We start from the raw sequence: 19214 nt of genomic DNA, 5'->3' as shown, positions 1-19214 counted from the left end.
TACAGGTGTGGGCCACCTGGAGCAGCCTGTTGGCATTTCTTAATGAGTGATACAGCGTGTCCAAGCCTCCATACTTTATTACATTCTTTTATATAATTGTGTCATCAGCAGAGCTGCCCCTAGGTTTAGGATTCTTTTTTCCTCTCTAGTGCTGGAGATTGAACCCAGGGCCTCACACATGCTAGGTAAATCCTCTGCAACTGAGCTACATCCCCTGTCCTTTTCATTTTTATTTTTTTTCCTTATTTTATTCGTGCATTTATAGTTATACATGATGGTGTAATTTGTACTACCTATTGTTACATGCGTACTATTTCTCTCTCCCTCCCCTCCCTCTCTCTCTCTTTCTTTCTTTCCTCCCCCAAGAGAGTGTCTCGCTAAGTTGCAGGCCTCAAACTTGTGATCTTCCTGCCTCAAATTTGTGATCCTCCTGCCTCAGCCTTCCAAGTATCTGGGATTACAGACGTGGGCCACTGCCCTGGCTTGGTTTAGGCTTCCTCCTCCAAGATGGCTAGAGTGGCAAGCTTCAAAGTGCCTCTCATGAAAGGACCAGACCAGGGCTCTCTAGTCCTTCCTTGAGAGTCACTTTGAAAGAGAAAGGGGCTGGGGAAAGACACCTGCGCCTGGGAGTGGGCTGGGAGTTGAAAACACCCCCCATCTCCCGTCCTGCTTTACTCAGAGCCTGGCCGGAGTGAGAATGGCTTTCCCCGTCAATCTGCAGCTTCGCCACCACCATCCTCACCCCTAACTCCCAGCGAGTTACACTCCACGAACTGAGCAGAGTGAGGCTGACTGCGGACCCGCCAGTGCCCGCTGGCCACCTAGGGAGGCCCAGCGGCAGCGGGCGGCGCTGCAGACCCTCTGCTGTCCCCGGAGCCGGCCGACTGAGCTCGTGTGCCGGCGGAGATCCCCGGGCACGGGCGCGGGCCTGGGCGGGGAGCAGCTCTCAGGGCTGGGCGGGGCGGAGCCGGCGGCGGGAGCGGCTGCGGCGGGCCGGCGCCCTCGGAGCCCGCTCGGCAGGGCTGGGGTGGCCCGCGCCCGCCGCGCGCAGACTCGCGGACGCTCGGACAGGCATGGTCAGTGCGCCGGGAGCGGGGAGCGGGACCTCTCCGGCATGTGGTCCGGGAGGTGAATCCGGAGCCCACACCCCGCCAGGAAGAAGGCAGGGGCGGTGGAGCCGCCCTGTCTCTTTAAGACTGTGTTCCTGCTGACACCGACGACGGTGAGCAACCTGGCCCCAGGTCCCGGCTGAAACCCAGGGAAGGGATGGGTCCTCGGTCTGATTCCGAGAGGTCGATCATACAATTCTCTGGGCGTGGATTTGGAGAAGTCATCAATGGTCGGAGGGCTCCACTTTGGGTCAGAGCCCCCAGATAACTTGTAAGTTTTTCAGGGTTCCTGGAGAGGGTGGTGAGAAAAGCGAGGCCAAGTGCCAAAGGGAAGAGGGCCCGCACCTGGCTTGTGCGTCCTAGGCACCTGGGAGGCACAGATCTTCATGAATCTGGTAAGTCCCTTAGCTCTTGGGCTTGGGCGTTGGGTGGGGAGGCAGGGGAACCTACCCTGGTTGGCTGTCAGGGCCTTGAGCCTGTTTCCTGGACTGAGCAGTGGAGCTGCACTGATGGGGCATCTGGCAGCCCCTCTGGGGACCTCAGAGGGCACAGCAGCAAAGAGCTGGTAGCATTGTGCCTCCAGGTGCCCAGTGGGTCAAAGGGTGAGGCTGAGTGGTCCGATGATACAGGGTGAGCAGCATGAGCATTGTGAAGTCACAGAGGAAGTGGGATGCTACAGCTGGGGCCTCAGGCTGCAGGAGGAAAGGTGTGGCCGGCCGACTCAGGGCCCTCTGTCTGTGGAAGGGAGCCTCTAGGATCAGCAGGGCATCTCTGGTGCCCAAGGTGGACTGATGAGTAGTTGGGTGAGGCCACCCCACCGCAAGGGTCCCCCTCCCCATCCTACATTGGAATGAAACAGTCCCTTGTCTGCCCACCGGAAGCCTAAATACCACCCACATCATGTGGAAGGAAAGCAGCAGAGAGACTGAATGGCACATCCTGCTGTCCTCCTTTCTCCCAAACCTCTTCCCAGGCAGGCCACCCTTGCTCTGTCCAAGCCTGGCTCTGTGAGCTTTCTGTTCCTCCTGAGTAGTTGACTTCCAGGATTTGGGGTTACCAGGGCTCTGGGGAGCATGCGCTGGAGAGAGATGCCTCTGGAAGATCATCACTGACTCCCATCCTCCCACTTCTCCAGATACAGAGGCCTCCATGGCTGTGATAAGCCTGCTGTTCTTGGCAGTGATGTATATTGTACACCACCCCCTGATGGTCAGTGACCGGATGGACCTGGACACACTTGCCAGGAGTCGGCAGATGGAAAAGCGAATGAGCGAGGAGATGCGGCAGTTAGAGACAGAGTTTGAAGACAGAAAGCGAGCGGCCGAGCAGAAGCAGAGGGCAGAGAGCTTTTGGAGAGGAGATACGTCCAGTGATCAGTTAGTGCTGGGGAAGAAAACAGCGGGGTGGCCATTCCAGGCCAATGGCCAGGAGGGTCCTTGGGGCTGGCTGCTGGGGAACCTGTGGAATGCTGGCCTCTTTTGCCTTTTTCTCATCTTTGAGTTCCTGCGACAGAACATGCAGCATGAACCGGCCTTTGAGTCCAGCAGCGATGAGGAGGAGGAAGTGCGTGTTGTGCCTGTCACTTCTTACAACTGGCTCACCGACTTCCCCTCCCAGGATACCCTGGAATCCTTTTACAAACACTATATCCAAAATGCTATCCGGGACCTGCCATCCACCTGCGAGTTCGTGGAGAGCTTTGTGGATGATCTCATTGAGGCCTGTCGGGCACTTAGCCGCCGGGAGGCTCACCCACAGTTGGAGGACTGCCTGGGCATTGGGGCTGCCTTTGAGAAGTGGGGAACCCTCCATGAAACCCAGAAATTTGATATACTTGTGCCCATCGTTCCCCCAGAGGGTACCATGTTTGTCCTGGAGATGAGGGATCCGGCGCTTGGCCGTCGCTGTGGCTGTGTATTGGTGGAATCCGAATGTGTGTGCAAGCGTGAGAAGCTCCTGGGAGACGTGCTGTGCCTTGTCCACCACCACAAGGATCACTCAGTGGCCTTGGGAAAGTGTAGCAGTTCCATCAAGGCAACTCTCTGCACCGGCAGGCACCTGGATGTGTGCAAGACTGTGCAGTGGTTCCGGAACATGGTGGGCAATGCCTGGGCCCTGGTGGCCCATAAGTATGACTTTAAACTCAGTCTGCCACCGTCTACCACCTCCTGTAAGATCAGGCTGGATTACCGCTCAGGCCGCTTTCTGTCAATCAGCTTGATCTTGGGGGTGCAGCGGGAAGATACCTTGGTCTACCTGGTGAGTCAAGCCTCTGAGCCGGAGCAGCTCACCAGTGTGGACTGGCCAGAGTCCTTTGCAGCCTGTGAGCACTTGTTCCTGAAGCTGGTAGGGCGCTTTGCCCCTGAGAACACCTGTCACCTCAAGTGCCTACAGATTATTTTGAGTCTCCAGGACCACCAGAGCTTGCCCCCTGGGGCATCCCACCCCATCCTAACCCCCTACCACTTCAAAACGGCACTCATGCACCTGTTGCTGCGGCTGCCCCTGACAGACTGGCAGCAGAGCATGCTTTCTCAGAGGCTGCAGGACCTCCTCTGGTTCTTGGGCCGTGGCCTCCAGCAAAGGTCCCTCAATCATTTCCTCATTGGTAACAACTTCCTGCCCCTGACCATCCCCATCCCGAAAACGTTTCGGAATGCTGAGCCTGTCAATCTCTTCCAGCACCTGGTGCTGAACCCCATGGCGCACAAGCAGGCGGTGGAAGAGTTCCACAACCTTCTGACCCAGGTGAAAACGCTGCCCTGTGCCCCATTGGCTGGGGCACCTTAATGTAAAGGCCATTAAAGAAAAAAAAAAACCCCACAAAAATGGAAGAAGGTATTTCTAATTCCTCAGGCTGCCAAAGAGTTTATCTTTCCACATATATCACTGGTGTATATGTATGTGACCTTCACCTTGCCAGTGGGGGCTGTGGATAGAGTAAGGCACCCTCCGAGAAGTGCCTGAGTCCCTGAGGATAGATGCAGCCTGCAGGGTCTAATCTAGGGGGGCTGAGGTCTTCTCCTGACTTAGCTTTCATCATGACCCAAAGAAGGTCCAGGGAACTGGATGTTATAGGAGGATCTTGTAGCTAAGGAGCTGAGATCCTGTGAAGTTGTGTTTCTATATCAACACTGGAAGCAAAAGAGAACCAGAGAATACCTCCATCCCAGCTTCCTCTTTTTGTGAATGGTTCCCACACGTTCCTTGTGAATTGGGTCCCTGTTGAACTGTTAGCTGGATTTCCCTCCCAGGGGACTCCACCTTATCCCAAATACTGTGATGGCAGCTTCTCATACTTTGCGATCTAATTTTTCAGACCTTTGCTGTGTTGAAAATATAATCAAAATGTTTTTTTCCATTTTCCTAATTAACCCTATTTTCATGACATTATATTTTGTTTTATGAACTGAGAGAAACTCTAGTACTGCCCAAATCATTTTAGCATTGACTCACAAATATTCAGTCAATGGTGATTTGTCCCATAACTGAGATAATGTATTTCCTATATTTAATTAAAGCGCCAACATTTTATGACCTCTCCTGGGCCTGGAAGCAACATTTTAAAACCCCTCAGGGACATTATAAAGGCTGAGGGCAATCTTTCTGGGGGCTCTGTAATTATCAATTTGTTTCTGAGGAGAAGCCACTTGTGTGTTATATGGAAAGGTTTAGCTACCATGTGTAGCTGGAATTTTCTGGTCATGCCTTTGTGTTTTCATCAAAGATGACAAAGGGATTACTTGAAGTATGTTTGTGGTTTTGAAAAGGGGGATATCACAATCCAGGCCCACTGCCAGGGCTAGACAGGAAGGGACTGTGAAGCAGTTCAACTCCAACAGAATCCTGATTCTAAGAGATATGGTTGGTGTATTTTCCCCTCCTTTCAAAACCTTGAGCACCCTGAGGAGGGGCGTTAAGAAGTAGTGGTGGGTGTGGTTGTTTTGGAAAGGTTAAACTGTTCCTACCCAGTACGGCCAGGGAAGATCTGTTGGGAAGAGGATCTGGCCCCACATTCAACTTGGCCTTGGTGGAGGTGAGATGCCGACTTTTAGGACTTGTGTTAAGACCTCCACACTTTCTTCCACTCCAGGAAAAATAAATTAAATATCCCAGAAACCAATATCAGTCAATATTTGGGACTCTTGCTGCATGAAGCTATTCTGCTCCCATGTCACCTGCTGGCATCTGCCAGGTACTGGTTTCAAGGTAAGAAGCAGTGATGGTTGATTCTGTCAGTGGGATCTTGGTATTTTTAAAACATCTGTATATTTTTTTGTTGAGAAAAATCTTTGTTGGTGTTTTAGTTCGAATCAATAAGGAAGCTATTTTCTGTATAAACTGGAATCTTCAATAATACATTCAGCAGATCAGCATCCTTACATGTCTGTTCCCAAGAAGTTCATGTTACTGACAGCTCCATCATACATCCTGGTATTTCTCAATGTACCTTAAACCAGTCTGCCCTGTGGTTTCTCAGTGGCATGGCCAGTAGCCAGGAAAGAGTAACTCAAACAGTAAGGAACATCTAGGTTATTAATTTTCATGGTGCCCAAACCAAAATATCAATGACATTAAAAGATCTTAGTGGCTACAAACAATGTAAGCACTAGAAGTCTACCTAGGTAGAAAGAAGGTGCGATCTTTAGGTCTACATGGCTGTTTCTAATCTAACAGGAGACAAGAAAATATGAATTTATGAGTGGGCAGGCAATTACAAAGGGATCAGTCAGCAAAACTTGGGTGGGGCAGAAGGTACAAGAAAGAGTACATGAAACAAAAAAAACAAAAAAACAAAAACAAGTAGTAATGAAAAGAACAGACCCGTAGTGCTCTGGGAATACTTTCACAATTAAAGGGGAAACCTCTGCAGATAGTTAGGAAGCTAAGCTTTATTCTAAAACAAAACCTGGCAAGCCCCAGGATACAACAGCATTTCTAGTTAATGGGACTGCTTGGCCCTGACCTAGTGGTCCGGGCACTGTTCTGCTTTACATCTGGTAATTCATTTAATCCTCACATTAGGACCCCACTAAGCAGGTCCTTTATCCCCTCTATTTTACATAGGATGAAACCGAGGCATGCAACTTTCCCATGGTCACATAGCTCAGGAGGTGGCAGAGTCTTGAAAGTACCTGTCCTCCCAAGCTTTCAGTGGTTTTGGAATGAAACAAGGTTTAGGGGTTAAAGTGATTTGAAAAGAAAAAAAAAAAGCGCCATGTTAACTTTAAGATAAAGAGAAGTATAGTTCTGTTTGGAAATTCTAGAAGACAGAAATTGTTGATTCTTAGCCCAGTCTTAGGAGGTCAGGAGTTTCATATGGCATACAAAAATTAAAGGCATTTGCATAGAGGCCAAAATGAATGCTAAGCCATTTCCACTATATGTATGTTCCAGTGCTTGATGGTTTAAATCAGGAACTACATTGTGATATAAGCAGCTACAGGATGGAAAGGCAGCACAAACTTCTTTTTAGTATGGGGGTATTGAACTCAGGGGCCCTCTACCCTGAATTACATCACTAGACCTTTTTACTTTTTTTTAATATTTATTTTTTAGGTGTAGAAGGACAAAACACAATGCCTTTATTTTTATGTGGTGCTGAGGATCAAACCCAGGTCCCGCCCGTGCTAGGCAAGCGCTCTACCGCTGAGCCACAATCCCAGCCCGACCTTTTTACTTTTTGAGACAGGGTCTCAGTAAGTTGCTGAGGCTGGCCTCAAACTTATGCTCCTCTTGCCTCAACCTCCCCAGTAGCTGGATTACAGGTCTGTGCCACAGGGCCCAGCTGGTTAGAGCAAATTTGAAGCCAAAAGGTAGCTTGTTCAGGTAGCCAGTTGATACTCCACTGTTCTTCACCTAAACTTAGGCTGCTGTCCATATATTTGGGGGAATCCCAGAGAGGAGCACAATGTGGGAGAGGGCTGGCGCCAGCATTGCTTTTCTGGCAGCTTGCGAGTGTGGGGAGGGGCCTGCCACTTTTATACAGAGGAACTGAGCTTTGCATACTGCTGATAAATCTTGCAATCTTTTGGCACCTTCAATAGCCCTAACTCCAAAACAAAGACAGCATTCAGAGCAGGAAGAAAGACCTGCTTGCATGGGGTGTGTCTGCCCCACAGAGACCTGGGATGAAGCTGGCTCTGCCCCCTGCACCCAGCCCCAAGCAGTCAGCTCCATTATCACCAAGAACAGCCTCAGCCTCACCTAGTGGGCTACCAAGAGCCTGCTCTGCCAGAACTCTAAGCTAGTTCCACAGTGCCTCCTATCACCCTCCCAACCCCACATCCTGAAGATCACAACTATTTCCTCAAGTGTGCTCAGCAGAGAGAACCAGTTAAGCAAAGGAGATAACAGGGACCCTAGTACATAATGAGCCCACATGCTCACAGAGTTGACTCTATTACCTAATTCTTCATAGTATCCAGTGAAGGGGAATCATCCCCATTTTGTAGACTGGGAAGAAAATGGTGTCCAGAGAGGTTCACATGCCCAACCCAGGATAGCACTCCATGCCCAGGGGGTAAACCCCAGGGCCTCAATCCAGGATTTAAACTTGTCCCACTAGGTTCATTCAATACCCATTTAAATACTTGCTGGGTTAGGTTAGCATCAAGCCCTGGGAAAACAATGGTGAACAAAGACTGATTTGTCCCCATGGAGTTGACAGTCTGGAGGGGACAGACAAGAAAGTCACCCAGCACATGGAAACTGCAATGTGGACTATTCTCTTGAAGCCTCCAGTAAGGAGATTTGAGTATTAGGGAAGGCCTCCATGAGAAAGTGACAGGAGCTGAAACCTAACAGCTAACTGGGTGAAGGTGAGGATGAGGTTCTTAAGTGGAGGAGAATGCACATACCGCGGCCCGAAGTGAGGCGGGCATGGGGAGGGCAAGTCTGAAAGAAGGCCCAGTTGGCTGGAGGGTAGGGACCAAGGAAGGCAAGGTTCAAGATGGGGCTGGGAGGCCACGGGGGCCAGACCCTGCAGGGCCTGGAGGCCCCTGCAGAAGTTCCCGGGACAATGGACCCTTTCAAGGGTTTTAGACTTCTGGAAGTGGTGGGGAATAAGTGGGAGTGACAGATCAGATTTATACTTGGCAAACACCACTCTGGGCCCAATGAGGAGGCCAGAGTAGGGCAGCAAGAAGGTCATGTGGATGAAAAGGAGAAAGGCCAATACTGAAAGAGATTTTTAGGAGACGAAAGCTGGATAATGGATTATGTGCAAAGAGGGCAACATCCAGGATGACTCTTGGGTGCTGACTCTGGCATCCACGAGGTGAAGAACACTGTCAACTTTTCTTTGCTTATCTCACACTGCCTAAATTTGAAAGTGGTCACTGGCATACAAAAACCAAATAGCTTTAAAAGTGACTTTTGACAAAGTGCAGCGTTTTTTGTTGTCGAAAGGATTGAGAGGCAAGATGGCATTTAGTGGGCAAATGGTGTCAGGGATGCTCAACAGTTCTACAATGAAGGCAAGGGGTGCCTGTGTCAAGAATTGTTGCACTCTGAATGCCACTAGCAGCCTTGAGGAGAAACATACTAAAAGACACCATATGTGTGATTCATAAGAAATTATAGTTTAGGTGTCCAGGTGTAATCCAGGGACTGAGGAGGTTGAGGCAGGAGGATGGCAAGTTCAAGTCCAGGTCAGCAACTTGGTAAAGCCCTGTGACTGGGGATGTAGCTTAGTGGTAAAGCACTCTTGGGTTCAATCCCCAGCACATTCCTCTCCCTGTTCCCCAAGAAAAGTTATAGGGTGTTCTATGGATATTTGAGGGAATTGTCCCATCTTTCCTCCTATAATACCATTCTTGGGTATTATTCTTGGGGTTCGATGAAACTCAATGGACACGTGGCATTTGTGGCATTTTATGCTAAGCTCCGTTAACTTTTCCAACTTTTTTTTCTTTCCCCGTTGCTGGGGATTGAACCCAGGGCCTTGATGCTAATTAAGCACAAGCTCTACCACTGAGCTACACTCCAGCTCTCCAACCTTTTTGTGTGTGTGTGGGGGGGGGGGGTAGAAGATGGTTTCCAGGAATTTTTTTCTTTTAAAATATTTTTTAGTTGTAGACGATACAATACCTTTTTATTTATTTATTTTTATGGGGTGCTGGGGATCGCACCCAGTGCCTCCTCACACGTGCTAGGCAAGCGCTCCACCACTGAGCCACAACCCCAGCCCTCCAGGAAGATTTAATCTGAATTAAAACGACGGCCTTCATTTTCTACACACACATTTTGCCTCCGTCCTTTCCCTGCTTGGAAAGCGCTTCATAGGGTCCCTCTCACTTCGGTCCCACAGCTGCTCTATCCCTTCTCTGCCTTTGCTGGTCTCAGCACAGGTCTCCAAGGAGACAGTCATCTCCCTCCCCATTACAAAGCCCTTGTCCGCCCTGCTCAACGCTGGCTCCTCGGTGCCCAGTTCGAACTAGCGCTGGGGAGGAGAAGGTTCTCATACAGACCGCCCGACGTCCACTCACAGGGCGCTGGCCACGGGCTGCCAACTCAGGTGGCCGTGATCGCGTATAGCCCGCGGACACCCTTTTTCGTGACGGACCAAAGCGGTGTGCGCAGGCGCAGGACAGGCCCCTCCCGTTGGTGACGTCATATGGCCGTTTGGGCGCTGGGCGTTTCTGCGCGCGCAATTTAAACCCAGTTCCGGAGACGCTGGAGGCGAGATGGGACCTCCAGGCCCAGGTGAGGCCTGGCGGACAAGGCCCGGCGCGGAGCGGCGGTTCGGGTGGGCAGGCGGCGGGCGGTTCCGAGAGGGAGTGTGGACCCGCTCAGCCCGGTTCTCGGTCCGCGGGCTCCGGGAGAGGCGGGCGCGGGGCGGGCGCGGGGCGGTGGGGAGGGGAAGGGAGGCCCGGGCGGGAGCGCTCAGCCAATCAGGACGCGAGTCGGCCGGCGTCGGAGGCGCGCGGGCCACCCAGCTGCTGGTTCCTGAGCTCCTGCACCACGCTCGGTGTGTTTCCTTTAAAAAGATTTCCTTGGATAGTTTCATGGAAGCGTTGGGAAGCTCTTGCTTAGCGCTAAGTTCATGCATTTGTTTTTGCATTCATTCAAAAGTATTGGTCGCTCCCTTTGCGCCAGACACAGCAGATCCCTGCCCTCTTGGATCTGTTTTCTAGTTTAGGAGACAAACAATACACTAAATAGTTAACAGATGAGGTTTAGTGCTGTGATTGAGACTAGAACAGTGTGGGGTTTCTGTAGATTAGGAAAATTTTGTTTTTGTTTTCTTCTATTTTGTGGTGCTGGGAATTGAACCTAGGACCTTATGGAAGCTAGGCAAGCAGGCAAGTACTATGCTACTGAGCTACATCCACAGCCCCTCAAGAAAGATTTTAAGTGTTCCAGGCAGAAGCATGTGCAAAATGAACAGGGAAGATTGATCCTGGCTTTCACTAGGACCTAACTAAAACATTGTGATTAAGCTTAGTGAATGAGGTTGGACAGGTGGGCAGGGCCTGGAAGGTCTTTGTAAGAAGATTGGGAATAAATTAATATTTTGGACATAGTAAGTGTGACTTACCCCAGAGACACTGAAGTCAAAGAATCCATAGTCACTTGGATAAGAATTTGGCATTCAGAGGTGAGACTGATGGACTGAGAAATAAATCCATACACGTATCATCATCACCGTCTAGATCATAAAACCATAGGGCAGGTGAGATCACTAGGAGAACCTTGTAGAGAGTACACCCAGTACCAGCATTCAGAAACTGCACAGGAGAAGTGCTGGAAAAACTCAAAAGGCAGTGGTATCATAGAAGCCAAGAGTGTTTAAAGAAAGGATCATCAGGTATTTCAAATGCTACTCAGTCTCAAGAGCCATGAGGCCTGAGAAGTGCCATAGTGTTTGACAGCATGGGTGTTGCAGCTGACCATGGCAAGACTGTTTTCATGAAGTGGTAAGGATGGAGTCTGACCAGGGGGGTTGAAAACAGATGAGGACGTAAACACAGGAAGTATGTGCACTTGGTAACGATGCGTTGAATGGATGGATGCATGTTAGAGGCAAAGAGAAATCAGGGAAAGAAGATTAGGAGAATTAAAGCATGTTTCTAATTTTCAAGTTTTCCTCTTTATTTCTGCTAAGATCTCTTCTCCCAAGGTCCAGTTCCCTTCCTTACTCTGCAGTGCCCACATGTAAACAGTCACAACTAAACAGTCACAAGAACTTTTTTTAAGTATTGGAGGTTGATCCCAGAGGCACTTAACCACTGAGCCACATCCCCAACCCTTTTAATTTTTAAATGGGAGACAGGGTCTCACTCAGTTGCTGAGGTTGGCTTTGAACTTGTAACACTCCTGCCTCAGTCTCCCAAGCCATGGGGATTATAGGCATGCACCACTGCTCCCAGCTCGTCACGAGTACTCTTGATTTTGTCCCTAAAAATGTTTCTTATCTCCTTTCTATTTTGACTTTTGTTTTGGACTCAGGTGATAGTTACATTAATTATACTCTCCAACTTGTGGGAAGCCATCAGGGGAGCATCTGAGATTCTTTTTTTTTTTTTTTTTAATATATTTTTTTTAGTTGTTGATGGGCCTTTATTTTATTTATACGTGGTGCTGAGAATCAAACCCAGGGCCTCACACATGCCAGGCAAGCACTCTACCACTGAGCCATGATCCCAGCCCAAGAGAATTTTTTTTTTCTTTTTTCTTTGTGGTGCTGGGGATTGAACCCAGGGTCTTGTGCATGCTAGGAAAGCACTCTCCCAACTGAGCTATATCCCCAGCCCGGGAGATTCTTGTATTTATTCCCTTTTATACCTACTCATCAATCCTATTCCCTCCCCCTCACATGGGCAGCCATTTCATGTTTATTGTATATCACTTTGGAATCACCAATTTTTAAAAATATTTTAAAAATATTTATTTTTCAGTTATAGGTGGATACAATATTTTATTTTCATGTAGTGCTGAGGATCGAATCCAATGCCTCACACATGCTAGGTGAGCACTTCACCTCTGAGCCACAACCCCAGCCCCGGAATCAGCAATTTTGAACCAGCTAAGATGGGTGTGTGTTGCTGGGGATGGAACCTTGGGCTTTTCACATGCTGGGCAAGTGTTCTATCCCTGAACTACACTCCCTGCCTGCTCTGTGTTCTTAGTCTTATTTGGGGAGGTGAACAAGCAAATTCTTGGAGCAATTGCTTGCTTAAAATTTCACCAACTAGTCAGTGATGAAGTGGGGATAAAGCAAGGCCTTCTGATTTTTAAATCTGGAAACTTCCCACCTAGAAACATCTTCTGAATTCCTTCATCTTTCTTTCATCCAGGGGTCATAAGCCTGCCCTAATACAGTAAGTCACAGCCACTCACTACCCTAGTCACACCCTAGATCTTGTCATTAACAATAACTTCACCAGCCCGTCACCTCAGTTTTAAGTACCTGGCTTTTTTTTTTTTGGCAGTACTGGGGGTTGAACTCAGGGACAGTCTATCACTAAACTGCATTCCCAGCCCTTTTTTGTTTTGAGACAGCATCTTTCCACCCTGGATCCAGGGTGGCCTTGAATTTGGCAATCCTCCTGCATCAGCTCCCCAGGTAGCTGGGATTACAGGCATGCCACTGTGTGGTACTGGGGTTTCAAACCCAGGGCTTTGTGTATCCTAAACAAAGGCTCCACTGCTGAGCTATGCCCACAGAAAGTACCCCACTTCTCAAGTACCACTCTGTCTTTTTAGCCTATGTTCTTTTATGCCCCTGACTCTAACCGTCTTTTAATCCAGTGGCCCTGTGTGCTTCTGCTGTTCACCATCCCTCAGCTTTGCCGCGCCATTGTTCCCCTCTTTTTTTTTTTAAATATTTATTTTTTAGTTTTCAGCGGACACAACATCTTTGTTTGTATGTGGTGCTGAGGATCGAACCCGGGCCGCAGACATGCCAGGCAAGCGCGCTACCGCTTGAGCCACATCCCCAGCCCCATTGTTCCCCTCTTTATCTTGGTTACCTCCCTGTCAGTCCATATAATCGGCACCTTCCCCTTGCCTTCCTCCTGCTTCTGTACACTGCTCTACAAGGTCACCCTGCTGATTAATTCAAGCTCGGCCTATTCTGCGCACCTGAGGATGGCACCAGCCTCCGCACACCAGGCAGTGGTGAGAGAACAGCAGGGCTATGACCTACTGAGTGGTCTCAAGGGGACCCTGAGCTGCCCAGCAGTCACGCTGTATTTCCTGGTTCATTCACTCTCCTACTCCTAGATGACTGACTACTCAGACCTTCCCTTCTCCTCAGATCTCCAGCACCCTGTTCCCGCCCTCCCCTTGGCTGCTAAATTTTTTGATTCCACTTATCCCTATTGTATAGGGAAGATAAGGGCGATCAAGATAGAATGAGGCAGGTCCACCACTGCTCCTGCTCTCCTGCATGCTCCTGCTCCCCTGCATGCTTCTGTGTACCCTGCATGCTCCTGTGTACCCTACATGCTCCTGTGTACCCTGCCATCCCTCCTATGATGGGGCTGGACTTGCTCTGCTCTTCACAAAGCCCACTCCTTTGTGTATTTGAGAATGTTGTTCAGTCATTTTGACCCTTCCTTTTGTGATATCCCTGTTGTAGGCTGTGTAATGCCCCCAAGGTTTCCAGACCCTGTGAATGTGTTATCGTCCACGTCTGTGGAAAGGAACTTTGAAGATGTGATGAAGTTAGAGGTCTTGAAGTGAGAGGACCCTGGGTCATCTAGGTGGACCTAGTGTAATCACACTGGTCCTTATAAGAGGAGGTAGAAGGGCCAGAGTCAGAGAAGATGTGATGATAGGAGCAAGGGATTGGAGTGATAAAAGGAAGGAACCAGGGACTGGGGTTGGGGCTCAGAGGTAAAGTGCTTGCCTAGCATGTGTGAGGCACTGGCTTTGATCCTCAGCACCACTTAAAAATAAAATAAGATATTGTGTCCACCTATAACTAAAAAATATTTTTTTAAAAAAGAAAGGGACCAGGAACCAAGGGATATAGGCAGATTCTAGAGGCTTCTTGAAAAATGAAAGAGAACAAATTCCTCATTAAAGCCTCCAGAAGGTGTGCCACCCTGCTAATACCTTGATTTTAGACTTCTGACCCCCAGACCTGAAGAATACATGGGCTTTTTTTTTGGGGGGGGGTGGTGCTAGGAGTTGAACTTACTGCACTTGACCATTGAGCCACATCCCCAGCCCTATTTTGTATTTTTCATTTAGAGACAGGGTCTCACTTAGTTGCTTAGTGCCTCGCTGTTGCTGAGGCTGGATTTAAACTCGTATCCTCCTGCCTCAGCCTCCTGAGCCGCTGGGATTACAGGTATGCACCACTGTGCCTGGCTATGTGTGGTGGTTTGTTCCAGGAGTGCTAGAAAACTGGTACTGTCTTTGCTTCATTCTTTCTACCTTGTTGAATTTGTTGGTGGTTTTTCATGTTGAAAATTGCTTTCTTGACCCCTTTTCTAACCTCCCTCCTTTGTTTTCCAGTCCTGAAAACCTCATCTGTTGGCTGCGTCAGGTTCCTCTTCTCTTACCCTCTCCTCTATCCACCCTAGCTTCTTCCCTTTTCTCTAGGAAAACTGCTCATGTCAAGATCTCTAGCCAGGTGTGATGGCGCATGCCTGTAATTCCAGTGGCTCAGGAGGCTGAGGCAGGAGGATCGCAAGTTCAAAGCCAGCCTCAGCAACTTAGCTAGGCCCTAAGCAACTTAGCAAGACCCTGTCTCAAAATTAAAAAAAGCACTGCTGGGTTCAGTCCAGTGACCTCTAGATTGCAGACACAGTGGCCATCTGAGTCCTCATCTAATCTGACCTGTCAGCCACAATCGACATAGCTCATAGCTCCTTCCTCTCCTTGACCTCTTCTCGCCTGGCGTTAGAAGGCTCCCTCCTCCTGCTCTCCTCCCTCCTCGTAGTTGCCCCTTCCCCGTCTCTTGCTGTTTTTTCTCAAGTCCATGCTGCCTTGGACGCTACTCGTCTTTCTCTTCTCTTACTTCTTCAGTGAGCATCTGGTTTCATGGCTTTGAATACCCTGTGTGTGCTCAGGACTCCCAAATTCACATATCTAACTGGGGACTTTTCCCTGGACTCTGGGTTAGTTGTCCAGCGTCTGGCCACTGGATGCCTCGTAAGCACGCCAGGCCTGGCGCCTCGGCCCCCCTCCCTGCCTGCAGTGTGCTTCTCTGTCTTCCCTCTCAGATCCTGGCAAGCTCCGTTTCATCAGTTGTTCAGAACAACATTGGAATTAGCCTTGGGTCTTCACGCCCCACACTTAATCCGTCAGGAAGTCATGCTGGCCCTGTCTGGACACGCTGTCCAGTGTCAGGACACTGCTTAGCTCACTGCCACCTCTGGTTGTTGGTAGTTGCCTCCTAGCTGGCCTTCCTTCCTGCTTGCCTGTTCTCACTCCCCGCTCAGTCTGTCCTCTGCATGGAGCCAGAATGCTCCCCTGGAAGCCCAGGTTAGGTCACTTTATTCTTCTCGTCGTCCCATCCCTTTCCACTTACTCCAGATGGCCTGTGAGTAATTGTCCTTCCCTTGTCCTGACTGGTGCTCCTGCTCCCCAGCCCTGGAGGGTCTGCCCCCGTTAACCTCTGGTGCTGCCCTGCGGCTCCCGCGACCACTGCTCCTCGCTGCTCACGCGGTGCCACCTTTGTGTTTGCTGTTCCCTCTGCTTTCATGAGCTTCCCCTAAATATCTGCATGGTCTTGGCTCAGCTTATTCCTCAACCTCTGTTTTCCTTATGAACTGGAAGTTAGATCTGAAATTTGGTTAGATTTAGGTTCAACAACTTTGGTTGGAGTGTTTCCCGAAGAGTCTCTGAATTTCATGTTGTACAGCATCAGGAGATGAATCAGCTTCAGAGTGTCAACGTGGTGACTGCTGATCGTTCACTGTAAAAGACTTCCTTTGCAGTTAGCAAGTGACCTGTGGGCCCTCCTTTGGAATGTTCTATTTGTTTTACATATTTGTGATATCCTCTGTCCCCCATCAGAACTTGGAGGAGCTGGGATTGGAACCCAGCCTGTCTGACAGTAGCCTGTATTTCAGCCTTGCTAGGCCCCTGTGTCTCCCTGAAGTCCTGCCTGTAGGCTGATCAGAAGCAGCAGCTTTGTCTTATCCACCTGCACCGGGCTGTGGACAGGCCTGGCAGCGCTCTGCCACCGTCCTGCCCCCAGTTCTGTCCCCTCTTTATTTGCTGTTCAGTACTTAGATTCACAATAGCTGCAGGGGATGTTTGTCCTCCCACCTCCATGCCCCACCTCTGAGGTCTGGCATCACAGACTGGAGGCAGAGTTCTTGGTGGGGTGTGGGGTGGGCCTCTGCCCTGAGCCAGATCAAGTCCCCCGAGGCCCAGACAGATTTTCGTTCCCTCACTGCCAACCACAGTGAACGGCTCTTCCTCAGAGACCCGTGGACACACCCACAGTGCCTCCTCACCTTTGGAACGGGCATGCCCCATGCCTCTGCCCAGGAAGGCTCCGCTCAGTACTCCTGTCACCCCGGTCCTTGAAGACTTCCCTCAGAATGATGATGAAAAGGAGCGGCTGCAGCGGAGGCGCTCCCGGGTCCTGGACCTGCAGTTCAGTACCGACTCGCCTCACCTGTTGGCCTCCCCCACCAGCAGGTGAGCAGTGCACATCTGAGCGGGCTCTCCTGGGTGGCCCTCGGCTTGTGGGTCCCAGCGTCTCCTTATGGGTTCTGGGTTGTGGGAACTCATGGTGTCATGAGTCCTTGCTAGAGTGTCTGGTTGTTTTCCCTTTAGGAGTGTTGATGCTTCCACTACAGTACCGAAATTCACAAACACACAGATCACAGAACATTACTCCACTTGTATCAAACTATCCACTGAGAACGTGAGTATTTTCTGGCTTATCATTGAACATTTTGCATTTTTTTTTTTTTTTTTTTTTTTTGTACTGGGGATTGAACTCGGGAGCATCAACCCCTAAGCCACATCCCCAGCCCTATTTTGTATTTTATTTAGAGACAGGGTCTCACTGAGTTGCTTAGCACCTCACTTTTACTGAGGCTGGCTTTGAACTTGGCAATCCTCCCGTCTCAGCCTCTCAAGCCACTGGGATTATAGGTGTGCCCCGTCATACTGGCAAGATTTTACATTTTGATCACAGCAGTCTAGCTCTCTTGATTGCATGGAGAATGCATGATAATTTAAAAAAAAAAAAATTTTTTTAGTTGTAGTTGGACACATACCTTTATTTTACTTATTTATTTTTTATGTGGTACTGAGGATTGCACCCTGTGCCCTGCACATACTAGGTAAATGCTCTGCCCCTGAGCCACAACACCAGCCAGTGATAATTCTTTTATTCTCCAGTGCTTTCCTAGTGCAGGCGTTTCTTGCTGTGGTTTTACTGTCTCCTGTGGGCCTTGGTGCTCTCTGGCAACTGGCCTGCTGCTGCAGTTCCTCTGGAGAGGCAGCTTGGCCTAAGGGTGAACGGGGAGCCCCCAGAGCTAACAGTGTGTCCTGGGGCCCCCACCACCCACTATTCATTGGAAATGAGGATGGTACCTGCCTCAGCTGAGTCCATCTGAGCATGACCTTGCCCCTTGTGTATAGGAGGAGGAGGGTATGTGTGGGCTTGGTTGTGTCATCAAATGTTTGTATAGTTGAGATCTGTGGCAAGATGTGGGTTTTCCTGTATGGAAACTTAGCTTCCTATGTTCAGAGTAGGATTATTTATATAAGCTAGTCTATGAATAACAAATCTTCCTACAATTTTCTGTTTTCAGAAAATCACTACCAAGAATGCTTTTGGCTTGCACTTGATTGATTTTATGTCAGAAATCCTTAAACAGAAAGACACGGAACCAACCAACTTTAAAGTAAGAAGGACATGTGCTTTTTCTCCTGTCTAGGTTAATGGTGGTCTTTTTTTTTTTTTTTTTTTTTTTTGGCACTCAACCACTGAGCCACATCCCCAGCCCATTTTTTATATTTAATTTAGAGACAAGATCTCCCTGAGTTGCTTAGTGCCTCACTAAGTTGCCTCCTGAGCTTCTGGGATTACAGGTGTGCGCCACCACGCCTGTGGTGGTCATTTCTAATGCTTATCATAACACAGTGTTTGCAGATACACAAGAGCCTCCTGATTAGACATGATAGTGGTTACTTTACCTTCTTTCCTCAACTGATGAAATGCAGAGAAGACAGATGTGTTTGGTCCTATCAGTGTTGGGGGCATCTCTGTCATTTTTTTTCCACAGCGCAAGTAAATATTTAAAGAAACTGTTCAGAATGCTTTTCTCTGCTTCTTCATGAACATAGCTCTGCTTACTTGGCTAGGTGGCTGCTGGCACCCTGGATGCCAGCACCAAGATCTATGCTGTGCGGGTGGATGCTGTCCATGCTGATGTGTACAGAGTCCTTGGGGGACTGGGCAAAGATGCACCTTCTCCGGAAGAAGTGGAGGGCCATGGTGCAGGTATGTGGGTTGGGATCTAGACTTAAGGTGCTTCTTTTAGGGTATACTAGATAGTTATTTGAGTGACATTGGAATGAAGTTGCAAGAAATTGGTTACCTCATTTTATTGAAGACATGGACATTTGCAGAAGAATATATATGGACTTTCATGAGAAGATCACAAAAAAACGTAGATAGTGCACCACCAGGGATAATTACTTTATTCGCTGGGAACTCTTCTTATTGCTGGTGTTTTTGGAATCATTTTGCTTTTTCTTTTTTGGGGAGGCAGGTACCAGGGATTGAACTGGGGGGCACTTGACACTGAGTCACATCTTCAGCCTTATTTTATATTTTACTTAGAGACAGAGTCTCACTGAGTTGCTAAGTGCCTCACCATTGCTGAGACTGGCTTTGAACTCTCAATCCTCCTGCCTCAGCCTCTCGAGCTGCTGGCATTACAGGTGTGCACCACCATACCCAGATCATTTCACTCTTTCTTATGGGCCTTTGGTGCTCCCCTTCCACTTGGCTGCTTTGGGCTGCAGAGGAGTTATTTTTCTTTGTAAAGGAGAAGGACCTTCTAAAAGCTTTTAGGTTTTCCTTAGGAAAGGTTAAGTAAATATCACCAGCTAGGAGCTTCTCATTGTGCGTCTTTGGAAGTCAACTTGTATACCTAAATCTGGTAATTCAGTTTT

The 19214-nt window shown here is 49.1% G+C and overlaps 2 protein-coding genes across 10 annotated transcripts in view; both read left to right on the top strand.

The window, feature by feature from the left end:
• The first annotated feature begins 972 nt into the window (after positions 1 to 972).
• Itpripl1 (ITPRIP like 1) lies at positions 973 to 5242 on the top strand. Of its 4 annotated transcripts, XM_027919771.2 has the most exons (3): positions 973 to 1222; positions 1394 to 1504; positions 2245 to 5242. In XM_027919771.2, exon 3 carries the CDS (start codon positions 2259 to 2261, stop codon positions 3897 to 3899), a length of 1641 nt encoding a protein of 546 aa, XP_027775572.1. In that variant the 5' UTR covers positions 973 to 1222; positions 1394 to 1504; positions 2245 to 2258; the 3' UTR covers positions 3900 to 5242. The 4 variants fall into 4 exon arrangements, with proteins under 4 accessions (XP_027775572.1, XP_071457996.1, XP_071457995.1 ...); XM_071601895.1 differs by lacking the exon at positions 1394 to 1504; XM_071601894.1 differs by lacking the exon at positions 1394 to 1504 and having other exon boundaries at positions 973 to 1380.
• The window catches only part of Ncaph (non-SMC condensin I complex subunit H), a 37573-nt gene continuing 23536 nt past the window's right edge, over positions 5178 to 19214 (top strand). For 2 of the 6 annotated variants that reach the window (XM_027919770.2, XM_071601889.1), the window contains exons 1-5: positions 9784 to 9815; positions 16499 to 16718; positions 16857 to 16947; positions 17846 to 17938; positions 18399 to 18537. In XM_027919770.2, the coding sequence (XP_027775571.2) occupies positions 9797 to 9815; positions 16499 to 16718; positions 16857 to 16947; positions 17846 to 17938; positions 18399 to 18537 (562 nt within the window). In that variant the 5' untranslated portion in view covers positions 9784 to 9796. Of the gene's footprint in view, positions 5319 to 9776; positions 9816 to 16480; positions 16719 to 16856; positions 16948 to 17845; positions 17939 to 18398; positions 18538 to 19214 lie in introns of those variants that run through there. The other 4 variants (XM_071601891.1, XM_071601887.1, XM_071601890.1 and 1 more) reach the window with 4 other exon arrangements.

Source organism: Marmota flaviventris, chromosome 14, assembly GCF_047511675.1.
Source record: "Marmota flaviventris isolate mMarFla1 chromosome 14, mMarFla1.hap1, whole genome shotgun sequence".
Lineage (NCBI taxonomy): Eukaryota > Metazoa > Chordata > Mammalia > Rodentia > Sciuridae > Marmota > Marmota flaviventris.
The sequence above is the reverse complement of the archived record's forward strand: the minus strand, read 5'-3'. Positions and strand labels throughout refer to the sequence as shown.